Genomic DNA, 18297 nt, shown 5'->3' on the forward strand with positions numbered 1-18297 from the left:
AGAGACACGTCTGTATCGTCTCAGCGCTCAAACACGACTGGTTTAGTGTAGTGAAGGGAGCTGTAACTGTATAACTAGCTACTGTAGCTAGGTATGGATAAAAAAAATACTGACTAGTTACTCTAAATATTACCAAGCAGGTACTTTCGTTGCTAATATATTGCTTAATATTTCAAAAATTCAGAATATTTGGTTTCCTAAAACATCGTTTGCCCATCAAACATATCAAATTACCAAATCTCGCATAACTTGTTAGTTTCTGAACCGATTTTCACAATTGACCCCTCAAATGAAAGGTCTTGTGAAGACAAACATCTTGATACAACAAAGATTCCACCTCGAAACGAAGTTTATGAAATAAACTTTTGAATGGGACGAAGGTACAGATACCTTGGTTCGTATTTTCTGCTGAAATAACGCTGCTGTGAGATAGAGATGGGCCATGAAAACCCTGAACCTGTGAATAAAACAGCTCATTTGGGCCAATTGAATATCTCAAATACGTTAGATATATTTTAATAGACGCAAAGCACCAGTTTACTTACCTGTCTAGCTTTAAATACATGATATCAGCCATATCTGAGGCGCTATTTGTGAAAAGTGTTATTAGAGCATCAAACATGTTCGTTCCGCGATAAAGTGCCCGCCGGGAAAGTGCGGAAAAACATCACAAAGGACTTGCTTCACTGTTTCAGTGACCCACGATGGATTCAATTTGAATGTTAACGCTGGCATAATTATTTTTGAAACATAATAAATGCTACTCTCCTTGGAATGAACTCGGGTAAATCAGTTAGTCTGCATATTCCCTAAAAGGACTAAATTGTTCGTGTTGTTTGAATACAATTAGAAGAATAATGTCAACTATATTGATATTCTTATGTAAATCATTCATTGAATTAAACACATCATATGAAAAATCGGCATTAGATGAGCATGTATGATATGACGGATTGGGATTTGGATTCGGAGATACGGATCTCAGAATGGATTTGAATCGAAAGATTCGAATCCCTGTAGGGATTCAGTTTCCTCATCACTAGTTGGCAGAGTCAGACTATAGTCTGAACTATAGTTCGAGGGATTCGAAAGGATTGATTCCCATTTGTCGGATTCGGATCAGGTGTGATTCGTATGGGATTTGAATCAGATTTTACTTTTTTGGAACTCAATTTGATGTGATGTGACTCAATTTAGACAGTGTAAGAAACAAAAAGGGAGGTGTGGGATCGAATCTCGAGTCTGGCACCCCCCGGTATTACGAACGGCTGACCACCGATCTATAATATACCGTCTTTCGGTCATACAAACTCTCTTCGGAGAGAGGCCTTGTCCCACTAGGGGATGTCGTGCCACATAAAAAAAAAAAAAAAAAAACAAACAAAAATTGCTATGCCCGATTTTCAATGCCTGCGAAGAACATCGTTTCCATAAGTTAGTTGTATTTCAAGATCGACTTACCGTTTCAACAACCTCTACTTGATGGCCAAGGTTACTTGAACAAAGTTCCATACACCTTGGTCACGATCCGAAAATCGAATTCGAAACTGAACAACCAATCACAACGAAGTTTGTTCAAGATTTCAAATATTTGAATTTGAATTGAATTAACCATCTTTTTCATACCGTTGGCATTACAGGAACACAAAATACACACTCCGCTAGTTTGTTTCGATATTTTTGTAACCTCGTAGCACGTGTTTACCTAAATTACGTTGCACAATGAGACAGTTGGACACCGAGGTCACAAAAACAGAACTTGAAATGTTAACCAGCTCGCTGCTGAATCAAGCGATACCATTTGTTGTGACCGGTTCCAAAATTAAACTTTTGGCTTCCCAGGAAGTCACGGAATCTCGTGCTACTTGATGAGAACAATTCTGTAGCGTCTCGAGCGTTTGTAAACACCGAACGAGTCACCCGATCATATGATCGAGCTCGGAGATGAATCACGACAAACCCCTTCTTTTTCCTTACAATGGTTGAATCTTATTGAATCTCACGGTTTGCCGTTCGGGTTCGCCGAGGACATTCGGTACTTCAGTTCACTAGTAGCAATCGGTCGGAGTGGTTCGACAGTAAAGGAAAGTGGATCCCTGTTAAGGGTTGCATAGGAATAAAAGATCAACGAAAGTGGCAATTGGGGGTCACTGTCTGTCTGAAGAAATTGTGAAAAATTTCTCTTTGCTGAGGAAAGTAGTTCAACGCATACAACATGGTGCTGGATATAAATTTTTCCCGCTACGACAACACGACACCATTCGGCTTCAAGCTCGTCGGTGGAGCCGATTTTGATGTGCCGCTAACGGTGGTTAAAGTGAGTTAGACTAAATTGTAAAACATTTTTACTTAGAAGAGCTTAGTTTTACAATACGACAAGGATCGCGAAATTAGTATTATAGGCTTTGTCTAAAGTCACAACATAAAACTTCAGCTAAACCAAATCGAACCGCAGTGAAATTTTCAATGTGTTGCGTAATCATTGCAATGAAAAAAAAATGCGATAAAACCCCACCGGCTTAGTGAAAGCTTACTCTTATGGTGAATTTTTCCAGGGATTAAGTGTGTGTGCAATAAAATGTTAAGTGTTTTAGAAATGTAAATTGCCGGAGTATGTTAAATTGGTCTTGCAAACAGTGTCATCCAAGTGAAAATCGACGAGATTTAACCTCAAAACCAAGTTTAAATGATCGATCTATCGATCGATAGTCGATCGTGCGTTAAAAATAGCATTGAATCGAGGGAAACCGAAATGTCAGTCAGTGTAGCAATGTGTGTGGCTTTCCGCCACCCAAGCCATCGGGTCAACGTCACGTGGTGCTTTCTATTTCCATGCGCTGATCCTGCACGCCGTGCGGCATGTTTTTCTTTTCTCTGTGCCTCGCAGATCCTACCCGGAAGCATCGCCGAGGCGGCCGGCATGCACATGGGCGATGTGGTGGTGCGCATCAATGACATCCCGACTAGCGACATGTCGTACTACGACGCACACCAGCTGTTGGCCTGCGCCGGCAATCAGTTCGTGCTCGGTATCCTAAGGTGAGTCGATGGGGTCGAGGAAAGTCCTTGTATGTTCGATGCTAAGTATGCCCTTTTTCCACCGCGCAGGGCACGCGAGGTAACGCCATCGCAGCGTCTGATCAAGGAGAAAACGCCATCGGGCGAGGTGGAGTACATCAACACCTCGCCGAAGCCATTCTGGACGCCGAACGTGACGAGCCCCTCGTTTGGTCAATCTCGGGAGGGCCACGAAGAGCCGGAGGTGCCAGCGGCTCCGATCACCGACGAGCAGATCGCCGAGGTGCTATCGGGTGAAGCCGAAGTGCTGAAGCAGCACAACGTGATCGGGTAAGTGTGCGTGGACCCTGCACTCAGTTCTGAGCTTCTTAGTTGCTGATCGGGTACTTTCTTTATTGGCCAAACACGCGCATCAGTGTTAACTTCAACAAGATGATCCCAACGTCGGGCGTTTTCAAGCAGAGCGAAGTGTTTAAGACGCTCAACAGCGAGCTGGTGCAGAGCGAGGAGGAGGACAAGAAGTGGACCACCTTCTTGCAAAAGCCCCAGCGTCCCCCGCCGAAGACACCGGATCAGCGGCAGCAGGAGCGCAACCCGCCGACCGAGCGCTACCAGGTACGAATTGTGAAGCAACCGAAACCGAAAATAGCCCCCGACTACAAGCCGCCCAAGTCTCCGGTAAGTTCCTATGTGTCGTTGTGACGACGAGCCAATCCACCGTCGCACCGGATCGGTTTGCGATGCTGGCATTGCAACAATTGGTGGCAGTGTGTCCCCAACCAGTGCCCGGTGCTGTGTACTGTGAGCTGAAAGCTGAGCTGAGTTCGCCTTTCGCCGTATCAAACTTTTAAGGAACCCGAGCCGGAACCGGAACCTATCCCGATGTACGACGAGTACCTGAACGAGCGACAGGAGGTCGAGGTGGAGACGATCAAGACTATCGTCGAGGAGACGACGGTCGCGCCAGGTAACCCCGAGAATTCCCGCGGTTCCAGAACTCCCTCTCCCCGCTCCCTATGCTCCGATGCTGGCCAATGTTGTGTAGATGAAGAGCAGATGAACGCTAACGACACCTTCTACACAGGTGAAGGTGATGCCCAGCCGGCCCCGGTCAGTCCAAGCGAGGAGGAACCGTCGGAAGAGTTCCGCGAGCAGCTGCAGAACGTCCAGAAGCAGCTGGAGGCACTATCCGCGCTACCGAACACGATCCAGGCCACGATTGCCGCACTGACCGAGCAGCTGGCCGTCCTGGCGGCTCCAAAACGGAAATCCAAGAGTGTTTCGCCAAAACCGGAAGGTATAATCTGTCTTTTGAACGGTGTATTTCAACAGTCACCGCAGACTCCTGAAGGATCATTCAGTCTTCTTGGTTGTGTTGTTGTGTGATGACGTTCATTCGACAATGTAATAGACATGTGACTTGACCATTCAAGGGAAACATACCTAAGCACAAACATACGTTTCGAACACGACGCAATTAAACAAGGACACACGCGCTACCCTTGACGACCCATCTCGAGTGGGGTTGGTTGAAGGGTGTCCTCTAGCGTTGGCCAATGCGAGGGCATCCTTGGAACGACTGCCAAACAACCCTCACAAACACATACAAACACACACACAACTAGTACACCCACGAAGTGAAAGTGTCCGAACTTACTCTTGCAGAAGGAGCGCCAAAAGATGGCGAGACCAACGGTGGCGAACCGACCACGGAGGCCATTGTGCCCGAAGTGTCCGAAACGTTCGAGGTGAGCGAGTTTACCCGGGCGGACAGCAGCGGTGCCGAGCAGTCCTCATCGGTCGACGAAGGCGAACACATCCAGTACACGGCGGAAGAGTTCGAGCAGCTAGAGAAAAGGATGAAGGAACACGATATCGAGTGGACCAACCAGAACGATAAGGTTAGTGTTGCCGTTGGCACCGGTTGATAACCCCCAAGATGATGTTGATGAGTAATGCGAGTTCTGAACCAATGGTCGGATAGTAAGTGGGCGAATAAGTGGACTTGCCTTCAAGCCACGACCCAACGGTCTTCAAGTTGATTGCCTACGCTGCTATAACCAAGTGTCTGGAGTTGTCTAACCCGGGGACCGGGGTAAATTCCCATTCCACACACATCCTGGAGCTGCTACAAATGTGTTGGTACTATTTTCTGATTGCTCTTCTTCTCTCTTGCTCTTTCAAATTTGCCTCGCGCGTTTCCCCGCCCCGGATTCTGAATCCGTGATGGTGACTTAACGTTTCGTGGTGGAATGGGAATCGGATACTTAACCTGTTTGCTAATCTACTACCCACACGATACCACGAATGCTTTGACCAACAAATCAACCCCAAACACCGTACCCAACACACCTCCACCACACGAAAGAAGCCAAAGTACCAGACGATCGAGTGGGCGATCGTGTCCCAGCGCTTTCGAATATACGTAGACGACGAGGAGCAAGTGGAGTACGTGACGCTACCATTGCGTATCTCACAGGAAGAAGAACCCTTGGAAGCGTCGGAAGCTGTTGGTCCGCCACTGCTGCCACCACCACTACCGGTGGTAGCGTAAGACCCGTACTTCTTTGCTTCCACCGAACACAACCGAACACCAAACTCACCACCAACAACAGTTCCTGAGAGAGCTGCTTAGAAATACGAACTACGCGAACTACCTGGCGAATAGGCGGATTGTGCACTAGACACTACCTCAGGCACACCCGCAACCACGAACACATAGAGCGGTGCTTGACACCGTACATGATACCTCCGAAAACCTTCGTAGCCTAATAAATCGTGTATGATTGAATGTACCTCGAACTAAACGCTGTTGCACCGTGGATGGCTTTGACTGCTTGTAGTCTTCGGATGGGCTTAGGCCTCCCTCCCTGCTCGAGAATCGTTGTACTAATCGATTTCTTTCTTTCCAATATATCCTCTCGCTTCCCGACCTGATCTCTACCTTTGCCCATTTGCCCCGAACCGCCTCCTTCCACGTTTTGTTGTTGGCCTGGGATGTGCCGCTTGTGCGTGTTTCGTCTTTCGCCCACGCCATGGATTGGCCTTGTCGGACGATCATCTGTGTGGGGTGTGGTGATGACGCCATCATCGTTACAGGATTCTGATAGCTCAAGTGTGCAGCAGACAAACGGCGGAGACGTTCGCACCGCCGTCCAGGACGAGCTGAAGCTGCAGGTGGTTAAGAAGAAGAAGAAGGCGGTCAGCGCGTTCGGACCACTGACGCCACAGGAGCGACCGATCTACCTACCCGGTGGACGCAAGTGGCGCACGGCGAAGGACGCCTTCAACGAGCAGTTCATCGCGGAGGTGATCAGCTCGCAGGCGGAACTGATCCAGGGCACGACACTGGGGTAATTGTGCTTCTCCCTCTCTTACACCTACTGACACCGGCATCACATCTACTTCCAGTTACCTTTCCACCTTTCGCCAACCGTGCGCCTCATTCGACATGCTTCCGTGACGTCTCTCATTCGTACATCTGTTTGTATACTTCTTTTTGTAGCCCCTCGTACGAAAGTCCTCATCTGGGTTACGACGACAGGTAACCGACACCATGCATTGCAATTCCAGGGGTTTCGTTTCGCCATTTGCGCACGATCGATGTCACTACTCATGAAGTTGTAACTAAACCCCGTTTCTTCCTTCCTATTCGTCACTAATCGATCGTTGTGTTCATTGCTGTGTGAGAGAAACGAACAAATAGGGGATCCAACTTCTGGGCCAACATGGCAATGCAGCAGCAGCAGCAGTAATGGCTTTCGACTCCATTTTTCTTTTGCATCAAAAAGTATTAACCTCACATCACATAACGCATCTTGTCTAACAGCACATTTTATGTTTTAGGTAAAGTTCTGGAACTACTACTGGACCGATGGAAAGGAGAAGTCACCGCACGTCTACAGGTACGTACCAGGCATCTTGCATGTTTCGCCGATCGATCGTCCATCTTGGATTGCGCACCATGTTCTTTTTTCTCTCTCTCTCTCTATCTTCTTTATTTCGAAGAACATCGAACCGAGCGAAGAAGTTTTCCAACTGCGAACTATTGGTGGAAAAGTTCGAGAGTGAACTGTTCAAGTAACACTCGGGGGCGTAAGTTGGCATGTCTCCAGTGCGTTTCATTGTTCACCTGCTTGGTTCTCCCTGTTGCATTTTGCATTATCCTACTATCGTTTGCATGTTCACATTTTCCTCCATTGAGGATCATCGATCGAAGGCGCGTTACCTAATCTGCACGTATTTTTCCGGCTTCCGGCAGGGTGAACTTCCTCAAGTACCAGAAGCCCGAGAAGGACCTGAGCTTTATCCGGAACAGCGACGTCTACAAGCTGGTGCACGATATGGACCCCCCGAAGAGCGGCATCGAGCTGCGCCCGGAGATGGTGGTGGCTGAGGAGGATGTGCGAAAGGTAATGAAAGATGAAACCATTTTCCAGCCTCGCAAGGCGAAGGTTTTCCTCTACCAAAATTAAAATAGGGTAAACACCAAAGCACACGTCTCCCCCACCGCACCCCTACCAACAACACGGAGCTTTCGATTTCCTTCCTGCCTCCCGCCGGGTGTCTGCAATCGGCTGCTTTCTAACTGACCTTTTTCAAACAAACACGTCTTCTTCCCTGCCGTCGATGCCGCCGCTGTTCTTCACCAACCTATGTCGCCTATGCAACGCCGTCTACAACATGCCATCGATCGTCCACCCAAACACCCAACCATCGCACGGATTATCAATGATACTTATTCCAATGTGGCCTTTACTGTGTGTATGCAGTGTGCATCCCCGTGCTGAAGAAGCTACCGAACGCTTTCCTCCATGAATACCCTTCCCGGATCCCTTTCCGTCCCTATGACGTCCTTTCGTCCCCGGGCTGATGTGTAGTACTACCTTTTATCGCTTCCCGGTAGGGGAGGCTTCTAGATTTTAGCTTTGCTTGTTGATCATTTTAGTTCTTTCGTTCTTTGTTAAACCCCATTTGCATGCTACTTCGTTCGTTGGTACTCCTCTCACCTACAAGGTGGTGCAGTTTTCTTGCACTTACTAGGCAACCATTTACCGATTAGCTTTCTTTAGCATTAGTACACGATTTGCTGCGCGTCCACCAAGCCCCATTACAACTTGTGCTCGTTTTCATTACATCGTGTGTGACTGTATAGCCCATTTCGCTTCAGCTTTCCTTCATTATCGAGTAGAAACAAACTATATGTACACAGACTGGTACTGGTATGTATGTAAATAAGGAAAACAAAAATAAAATCCTACAACTGTTCGATTGGGTCCCGTTTTATTTAGCCCGCACGAAGTACTGATGAGAAAGAAAGGATCATTCAATCGAACTACCGTTTCGAACCGGAAAGCTCTTATTGGCAGCAAATTGTTCAGTCTACTAAACTCTACTCTGTTTCCGTCGGATACTACTTTGGCCGTCTGCCAGCGTAGAACAAAAAAAAGGAATCGTTGTTGATCTCGAAAAGACATACTAGATACTTCTTGCATCAGCCTAAATTTATACCTAAAAGTCCATTTCCGGATCATGTGAGACTGATCGGTTGTAAATAAATATAGGTTACACAAAGAGTGAACATTGATCCTGGGACATGGGGTTGTCTTTCTGAGAGAACTACTTTTAATCGATCAACAAAGATCTACAATTCAAGATATACTCCCAGAGAATGTATTATTGAATATTTGTGTAAATACTGTTAAAGTGAAGTTCCTGTTTTAATGAAGAAAGAAAATGTAAAACAAGAGCACGTGTCATTTTTGAATTTTTAAAATTATTTTAACCGAATTTAAAGAGTATATTAACAAATATGAACAACTTTGTATGGAACTCAGGTTTTTTCAAGATTAATAAATTGATATAAATAATTATTGATATAAAAAGCAAGTAAAACCTTACTCATTGTATTTCTTTGTTAAAAGCTACATTTGAAAGCAATTGTATTACACGGTGTGTATAAAGCGCAAGTATTTGAAATCCCACAAGATAATTTATTTCCTCAATAATCGTTAAAAAACGATCCAAAGTTCAGAACGACTTTTCCCTAGTGAACAAATACTCGGTCATCGTATTTGTGCTTTCCCACATCGATCTCCTTAGCTGTAAACAACGCCTACCCTCGCCTAACCTTATCCCCAATGTACGGTTGAAGGCTTTCAGAGTTCGACATGGCTCGCTCGGGGCGCCACACATCGACAATGTTGCCCCAAATAATCGATGCAACAACAGCCTTGGCGAAGGATGCCCGCGGTCGTTGGCATAAGGAGGAAATTCGCTCATAATTACCCCCTCCCGGGATATCCGCACGCGTAAACGTTTGTGGGTGGGCGTTTGTAATACACCCGAACCGAAACCTTTTCAACCCCCGCTGGCTTCGGAAAGGTGAATAATATTGCATGCGAACCTCTCGAAAGATATGGGAAGTTGGTCTAAGAATAGCTGCATAGGGTGGAAGCACGCTTGATCGTGAACGAGAAGCGAGGATGGATCGGAAATGAATTAAAAATACTTTGATGACTTGACAGCAGAAGGGTGGCAATACGTGTCCTGTATTCGATGGCGCGCGCTTTCTCGCGGATATGCGTTCCCGGGCTCTGCATGCATGCTCCGACACCGTAGTGCGCCTCTCCGATGGCGTCGCCATCGTACGTTTGGTCCTCGAACCACGGTTAGATAACGTTCGCTTCTCGATGATCGTCATGCGAGTTTTGTTAGCGGTTCGGCATTTCGGAAACGGCCGATCGGAAGCCACCGGATGTCATCATCGGCGTCTTCGGTACGCTCATGCCCAGCGCGCGGATCGTACGGCCATTGTGACATTGAGGGGAAGATAATTTAATGAAGAAATACGAATCCGAAGCCCTCAAACCCAATTGAGCGGTGGTAGCCGATCGAAGCCAGTGCGAAGCTCTTGTAATCACCCAATCCTCAGTCTCCGGTGATTCGCGGACGCGATAAAGTGTAAACGAGTGAAATCGCAGCTGAAGCAGCACGTTCCCATAGACGATTAGGAACACACCAAAGAACCTCAATCATGGATGTGCAAGTGGACGCGATGGAGATGGCCCTGCCGCCGATCGAGTCGTTCAAGAATTGCGAGTATCACGTGCGTGTCAGCGGTACGACCGAGCTTGACCGCCGCGTTATGTCATTCGTGGACAACCTGTGGGGCTTTGAGGTGACCGGCGGTATCGACCAGTTCGAGCCGCTGACGGTGATCTCGGTGAAGCGTGAGGGGCTGGCCCGGCGGGCTGGCATCCGGGTGAACGATATCATCACCAAGATCAACGAGACGCCGGCGGACAAGCTGACGCTCGCGCAAGCTCAAGAACTGATTGCGGAGTCTGGCCGCACGGTGAAGATTTTTGTCAGTGGGTGAGTGGTTCGGGTGGAATGTGGCTTTGTCGAATGGTGGTGTGATCGTCGTACTAGTGATCGATCCTGTTTTTCCTTTTTGCTTCTAGCGATGTTGATGAAGACAGTGAAGATGAGATGACGGTCGATTATTGGTTCAAACCTTGTAAGTAGTCGTGCTCATTCGTTGAAAGTGAAAGACGTACTCATCGCTTCTCATCGCAATGATCAGCTTGAGCGAGTCACCTTGGGTAGACCTAGGATAGGGCAATTGACCGAAGACTGAGCAACGTGCGATGCGATGCACAGAAAACAAACTCCCCACCATATTCTCTGTCCGCTCCAAACAAATCATCCCGTCTATGTCCTTTCCCATCCCTTGTCCACATCCGCATTCATTAAGAACTTCACTACCCCACCCGTTGATATCAAGATGGTTTCTTCTCCTCAGTGAGCGACGCCGATCGGTCAATGTTGGATTGGGAAGCTCGTCTCCGTGCCAATAGAAATGTGAGTTGTTTCGAAAACTGCCTCGCCAAGCGACGTCGAATAACATTCTTCTCGATCGTTTATTGTTGTGAATTGTAGCCCGACAAATGGAACGGACTGTGGCCATGGAATGATCGTAGGAAAGTGGTGTACAAGTGAGTAAACTGCGTAATACGGCATGCGGAAATTGGCAAAGTATCGATCGAGAACGTTTAGTACATTTAGTACAACAAAGCATTTGATGTGATGCATAGTTGCCTACATTCAGGAGCCGGGGGACATTTATATTCATCATGTTCGTCCTTTTAACCTGCAGGGAATCCAACTGCTACATGGTCCCCAGTGTTGCGGAGGAAACACGTGAACGGGAGTTGAAACTGCGTGCCACCGAAGATCAATATTCAAAGCATTTGAAGCGAGAGCGCGAGGAAGCAGAACAGCGAGCGGAGGAGCAACGAAAGGTGGACGAGGTCCGCCGTGCCGAAGAGGAACGGCGGGCGGAAGAGGAGCAGTTCTTTGCCAAGTTCGAGGCGGAACAGAAGCAACGGCAGGAGGAAGAAGCGGCCAAGCGGCTGCAGAGTGAAGGAGAAACGGAAACCACGCCGCAGGATGCCGATCCGGAACAAAGCCGGGAGGCGGATGCCGAGGCGGACCAGTACATCGACGAGCTGATGGAGCAGGAAAAGGACCTCGGTGAGGTCAGCACGGATATGATCGACCCGGAGGATGGTGGTACGGGAGAGGTATGAGAATTTGAAGATGATCAACGACTTTAGGCGATAAGGATTGGTAAATTTGTATGAGCTCGATCAAGGGAGAGTTTATTTTATTCCTTTGGTGGAATTTAATTTAATTAAAATAAAAAAACAAATTCACTAATGAGATAAAGGTATGGAATAAGTTTATAAATTTGGGTTTAAAAACCATCCTGAGAAAAATGTCACTAACATAAGCAACAAAAGCGTAAAGGCGATTAGAAAAATGATTAGATCTGCATGCCTAACCACAGCATATTGATGACATCAACATCAACATTATCGGACGTTCCTCAAACGATCACATACTAGGCATGGCTGTTTGCCTTTCGCGAGACTTCTAGTGCATTCCTACGATACCGATTGCTTCGCTAGTGACTCGACATGACGACTTCTTACCGAGAGCTCGCAAGTAACCCGAACGCATGCAGTTTATTCTCTCGTGGCTGCATCGACCGAGCATAGACGACTCAGACTCGAGTCAGACTCCCTAAAATTATCTTCCCCCCGACAGACGGACCAGATTCTCGGTTGCCCTAGCCGGTTCGCATAAGGTGCACGTGCAGTGTGACAGTAGTGTCGGTATCGATCGCAATTGATTCATCAGCGGGACGTCGAACCGCAGTGTACTAAAAGTGACGTTGGAAAAGGTTTTGTTTTCTTGTCGCGTTGCCTGTTTTCCATTAAAAAATCAATTAACGAAAAATTTGTGATCCCTCCAGTTCGCTGTAATTCGTTTGACATCTTGTAAAAATTAGCTTCATCGATTGACTAAAGTGTTCGGTAGCTTTTCGAAGCCCAAAACTAGGCCACGCATACGTAATCATCTCGGTGAGACATCGACCTACGACTGCCTGCCGCTGTTTGCTGACCACATCCGTCGCACATTACATCATCTCATCGAAGTACACAAAATGCCCGAATTTGTGATTGAGAAACGCAATATTCCAGTGCTGACGATCTCGTCGAGGGATGGGGCTCCTAGCACCGGAAGCGAGAACGGCGACAATCCGCTCGGTTTCCGCATTACGGGTGGGGCGGACTTCGAGATGCCGATCACGGTGTTTCAGGTGAGTGTGCTTCCAGAGCTTCTCGGTGCTGTGCGGTAGTCGGGAGTGTTCAAATCATCCGGAACTGGTGTCCATCAGCGTGTCGTGCTAGTTTGCTGCAGCGAACCCATAGAATCGCTATCGGATGGAGGGCGGAAACCACTGCGCCACTAAAAATAGAACTATTGATGCTATTGAATCTATGCTAGGGGTGCAGCAGCATCGCCGTTCGGTGAACTCGGTGTTCTCCGAGAGGAAGCCACAACCATTGCCAACACCGAAACATAACCTAGCATTCGAACAGTTGCATTGGGCGCCATCGCTCGATGGGTCTGGTGCGGCGAAACAACATATGTCTGAGGCAAACTGGTAGCACATGCGCACTTTGAAGACGGTTTCCGAAAGGGGATCCGCAAGCCCCGCTGCCTGTGTCGCAGCTGACCAACGACAACGTTGTTTCGCGGTGTGGCGCGTTTTCTTCATATGCGTGCTCGGATCTTTTGAAATTCTTCCGACGTCACAGGAATTAAACTCTGTACAGAGGGAACGGCTAGATGTCTCTCGCGCAAGCGACCCTCTCCGATCATGAGCTCTCTATTGACACAATTGTTTTTTTAACCTACAATACTCTAGTACCAAGATAAACTAAGACATCGAGAAATAGTATCTCCAAGCCGAGATGAAGTACATAAGGGCAATAACAAAAGAGATAAAATTTAAAATAGTATACAACACACTTGAAGACCGCCCCACACGCACGGTACAAATCCGTTTATGAAATGCGGGAAAGATGAACCACCAACACTAGCAACTGTCGACGTGCGGTCGAGAACGATCAAGTCCCCGGGATGGAATGCCAAACTGTGGCTCAGTTGTACGTGAATAGTCCCGATCGAAACATCCGCGGCGGCGTTAGCATCCGTGTCCGTGTCGGAAAAAAGGGTTTCCGAAGAGCTTCGTTTTGCTTTTTGTTTTCCTCGAAAAGTAACGTCCCTGACGAGTCTCTGCAGCGCATATGGCACTGGACGAACCGAAGGTGGCCGCCCCCGAGGGCGAGCATGCACCGAACGATGGCACCGACCAGCCATCGAAACGTGACGACACTCCCGACTACTACAAGCGGCCGAAGTTCAAGCGCAACATCATCCCGTTCGACACGGAGGACCTGTCGGTGCGAGTGATCCGGGAACGCTTTCTCATCCCGAACCAGGTGACGGAGGGCAGCACGGCCCAGAAGGCGGGCCTCAAGCTGGGCGATCAGATCCTGCAGATCAACGGGGCCGATGCGTCGGCCATGCGCCTTGCCACCGCCCAGAACGTGATCAAGCAGGCCGGCGAACAGCTGCAGATGATCGTCGCTAAGTATGACAAGACGGGAAAGTTTTTCCTAAAGCATGTTTATTTGCATGTCACTTACAAAACGAACACATAAACATAGGCATCAGGAATTAGCCAAAAAATAAGACAAGAACAAAACACGGAACAGTACTTCCGCCCAGAAGAGTAGCAGAGGCAGAAAACAGAAGTCCACCCGTGGCGCTCATCCGTCTATTCGTCGATATATAATTTCTATTCCGACGGTGTTTGTCGCGTTAGAAGAGCCCGTGTCCGTGTGCCGTGAAGAGTGATTATTTTGCTGATAAAAATAACCGGAATTTTTTTCTGACACACCAAAAATCGCTCCCCGGGTTGGGAGCCCGGTTGTGACGACGACCAAACCGTCGTCCCATGGTCGCGTCTGGTGTCCCTTTCGTTTGGGGCACGCTCGGAAAACAACCCGTACTGATTACCTAAGTGTACCCACCATCAGAAGCGATTTCACAATTACTTGCCCGGTGGTAGTTTTGTAAGATTTCCCTTTTGCTCGTACCTCGCTAGAGCCTGAAAGGAGGTCAAGAATTTTGATTTGTAGTGTCGCCAATACGTTCAACGGGCTCAGAGTGCTTAAACGTCGGGTGGTTAAGGTGAACGATTGATATGTTCTGTTGTACAAATTTCACTGTATCCTGTGTATCGAGGATAGAATACGTAATTTTGTAGACAATCAAGGTCAGGTCGACAGGACGACTCTTGAATAATCAAAACATCAGTCCTATACAAACTATTCAACAACCAATCGAGTAACAGAATGTTTGCATTCCTGTACTTGTTAATACAACAACCCTTGTCTCCGAAGACGCAAAAATCGATCAATGAACCAACCGGCTCATACATCAACAGGTAGACAGAAAGGACGCACTCCTGGTGGCGTCATCTGTCACCTGTTTGCGTGCATTGGCTCCCCCGGAACGTCAGTCAAGATACTAACGATGACCGACGTTTCGGCCGGTTCGGACCCATCAATCCACACGCACCCCAGCCATACCACTTCCGACTTCCCGCGCTACGCACGGTTCGATTCGTTCGTCGAACCAGAAATAACTTTTTGTTTTCTTACAACCCGAACGTCGCACGGTGAGCTGCATCCGTCGGAGGGTTTCAAACGTTTTATTCAAACACAAGCCCAAGAAATTGAACTTGTTAACGGCGATACGATGGTTTACATTCGGTAGCCCGCTTATCGTACCCGTGTGCGCGTGTTACTTGCCGTTGCGCGACCGACGTCGTCGTCTTGGATGGATTTTTTAATGTAAAAACGACCGTTTGCTTCTTGCGGTTCTATTTTGATCGTAATGTATGCCAAACATTGGCACGGGTCGACGGCGGTTGTGGTCGAAAGGTTTCGGTAGCAACAGATTGTTTCGTGTTTTTTTTTTGTCTTGACTGCTTCTTTGTACGACTTATTGCGTTTCGAGGCAAACACGAATTTCTCAATACCTTGAACTGCATCGGTTCTTGAAGTAAATATAATATATCAAGAAATCGCGATTCCATGAATTCTGAATGAATTTCACTCCTCACGGGCTAGAGTGTAACCATTAGACCAATCAATAACTGCGTGATAGTGGACCATTTAGCACAGCTTTATTCAATTAAGCTAGTCGTTAGTGATTAGGAATTGTTCCACAAAATCTCCATTTTGTCTAATAATCAATTTAAAAGTTATTCATGTATAGTTAGCTCTTTTGAAATTAAAACGTCAAGAAAAAGCAACATTTTTTATATTAAAGCTTACATCTTATCTCGTACATACGAGCTCATAATTAAGTTTTAAGTTACTACATTAACTGGAAACCTTGTATGCATATCTGAAGCCTGCTTTTTAAAAGAAATCAAATGAATCACTAATCATCACGTTTGTATTAATTGCATGTTAAGTAATTCACACGATCGTTCTGAACAAAGGATGACGCCATCTACTAGCGAGGATCATACTTAATGGTTGTAAAAACTGTCCCACGTTCTTTTCCAGAGATGACGAAGACAATCGTGCCGCCGAGGAGCAGGGCAAGCCGAAGGAAACGCGCGAAGTTAAGTTCGCAGGTAATGAGGAGCAACCGAAGCCCGATGTCACTAACAAACCCGCTCCCAATCCAGTAGACAACGAACGTGGTATGTGCTAATATGTCCAAGAATGTGCCAACTGTTCCTCACCACTCCTGCCCTGGAAGTTGGAGTGGCGGGGCGCATACTAACGATGCATACTACTTTTCCCTGTTTTTCGGTTTCGTGGTCCGCGGTTGGTTGTTGGTTGGGTTGTAATAGAAAACTGGACTCAGCCACCGGAGCGCAAGGTTTGGCACCCGATCGTATGGCAGCAGCCACCCCCACCGATCCCACCAGATCTATACGGCAAGGATGCGCCCCATCAGCAGCTGATCGCCAACATTCGTCGGTTGCTGCAGGAGACGGTCGCCAAGCCGGAAGAACGCCAGAAGCACATCGAGCGCATGATGCTCTCGTTGCCGACCGGCTCCCGGCGTCACGAGGACGACGAGGACGCCGAGGAACAACCGAAACCGGCCCCGAAGCCCAAGAAGAAGAAGAAGGGCAAGGGCAAGGTGGGTGCGAAGGTGGCGGCCGCTCGGCCGCGTCTGGACAGCGAAACGTCGGAGGATGATGCAACGGTGTCGGAGGCGCTCCCGGCGGTGGCCCCGGCCGACCCAATCCCGGAGGAAGTTAGTGCCGACGCTTAAGTGTAGGCTTAGCACGAGTGAAGAACACAATATTGAGCAACCGACTAAACATTTGCTGTGCCAGCTGGTTTTGGGGCAACCGGGTGCAAGATGGCGTCCGCTGACACGTGGAGATACTTTTAGGAGTAATTAACTGACTACATAAATCACATTTTTCCAACGGGATCGTCTGCAGGAGACGATTAGAAGGCGTAGCTCATGTATTAAACGAAACGATCAAAAAGAATATAGGAACTGTTATAGCTTGTTGTTCTCTTTGACCAATGTACTTAACCTCGATCTGTTCCGTCGTTGAATAAAATCTTTGTTTTTTTTCATAATTGTGAGACTGTGTCCTATTGAGGGAGTGTACTGGACGCTTCCGGGGGTTACTTAATCTGTGATGTTTCTCTCCCCACCAGTTCCTGGCGATAGTCGGCGATCGAGTTTCGATTCGATGTCCTCGCATGACCATCGCTCGCTGTCGCGCGAATCCTGCGACAGTCTTAGCGTACTGGCGGTGGAACAGCAGTTGCGCCAAATGCAACAACAACTGAACGAGATCAGCGTGATCCCCATGCAGATCCAGGCGACGCTCAGCTTCCTTACGAAAACCTTGTCCAAGTTTGCTCCACCGGAGTTACAAATGCAGCTACCTGAAGCCTTGCGTACCACAGCAAACGAGCAGGTGGAGGAAGCCACTAAGCTGGAGGAATGCGAGGACACCGACGAAATCGATTACGGTGGAGATCAAATGGTGGACGCGGAAGAAAATGACGAGTATTCGATCACGTTAGAAAGCTTGTTCGATGAGTCAAAGGTGCTGCCACTGGTTTCGACGCCAGAAGATGATGAAGCTGAAAATCAACAGGAAGAGGATGAAGATTTTGAACCGGAAATCAGTGAAGAGGAGCGATCCCGTATTGAAAAGCTGGAACGTATCATCAAACTGCAGAAGACTTGGCCGTGGAGTCAGCAAGAGAAACCGATTCATAAGTAAGAACACATAGAACCATATACATTTGGCGTGAACCTAGTTTTAACAATCCTCTCTTTCTTTTTCAATATTAGGCGTTCCAACTGCCATTTGGTTCCGAGCGTGGCCCTAGAACGGTCGAAAATCAAGCAAATTACTAATATCGGAGCTTTACCCTTTTACAAGCATGGATATTTGACGAGAGTTTAACTTTGTAAATGTTTTTGACAATAAAAATGCGTTCACTCGCAGAAGATACATTCTTCTATTTCTATATATTATTTCAGCACTATTCAATGAAGAGCTACCGAAAATAATATTTGGGTTACCGGACAGTTCAAATCAATGATTTAGACGAGAAACATTTGTAAGGTTTTGTTAACAGCTGTCATCATTGAGCCTAGCGGTGGATAAATAAAATCCCTGTTAGGATTGGAATCTTTCAAATCAAATCCGATTGAAGCTCCGGTTGTCCAAATCCGAAATTCAACTTGCCATAGTACAGGATATCCGCTTCGTGTAATCACATTGTTCAATTAAAAGTGCTAGTTTCACAGTTTTGCCCCGGCTTTGCTTGAAACTAGCTGATTTACTGCATT

The 18297-nt window shown here is 47.4% G+C and overlaps 4 protein-coding genes across 4 annotated transcripts; all 4 read left to right on the top strand.

The window, feature by feature from the left end:
* Positions 1-2215: 2215 nt before the first annotated feature.
* LOC131287985 (uncharacterized) lies at positions 2216-7493 on the top strand. The gene is made up of 10 exons (XM_058317080.1): positions 2216-2317; positions 2888-3039; positions 3109-3348; positions 3435-3696; positions 3871-4006; positions 4103-4315; positions 4684-4919; positions 6118-6371; positions 6524-6562; positions 7280-7493. The coding sequence occupies exons 1-10, from the start codon at positions 2216-2218 to the stop codon at positions 7491-7493; spliced, it is 1848 nt and encodes a 615-aa protein (XP_058173063.1).
* A 2561-nt stretch (positions 7494-10054) lies between these two features.
* On the top strand, positions 10055-12727 carry LOC131284492 (uncharacterized). The gene is made up of 6 exons (XM_058313352.1): positions 10055-10395; positions 10485-10540; positions 10808-10884; positions 10963-11018; positions 11180-11606; positions 12377-12727. The coding sequence occupies exons 1-6, from the start codon at positions 10055-10057 to the stop codon at positions 12725-12727; spliced, it is 1308 nt and encodes a 435-aa protein (XP_058169335.1).
* Positions 12728-13580: 853 nt separating this feature from the next.
* LOC131287853 (uncharacterized) lies at positions 13581-17069 on the top strand. Its single transcript, XM_058316939.1, has 3 exons — positions 13581-14029; positions 16020-16159; positions 16313-17069. Exons 1-3 carry the CDS (start codon positions 13683-13685, stop codon positions 16741-16743), a joined length of 918 nt encoding a protein of 305 aa, XP_058172922.1. The 5' UTR covers positions 13581-13682; the 3' UTR covers positions 16744-17069.
* A 110-nt stretch (positions 17070-17179) lies between these two features.
* On the top strand, positions 17180-17908 carry LOC131288872 (uncharacterized). The gene is made up of 2 exons (XM_058318052.1): positions 17180-17718; positions 17794-17908. The coding sequence occupies exons 1-2, from the start codon at positions 17180-17182 to the stop codon at positions 17906-17908; spliced, it is 654 nt and encodes a 217-aa protein (XP_058174035.1).
* Positions 17909-18297: the final 389 nt, after the last annotated feature.

This window comes from Anopheles ziemanni, chromosome 3 (genome assembly GCF_943734765.1).
Source record: "Anopheles ziemanni chromosome 3, idAnoZiCoDA_A2_x.2, whole genome shotgun sequence".
Lineage (NCBI taxonomy): Eukaryota > Metazoa > Arthropoda > Insecta > Diptera > Culicidae > Anopheles > Anopheles ziemanni.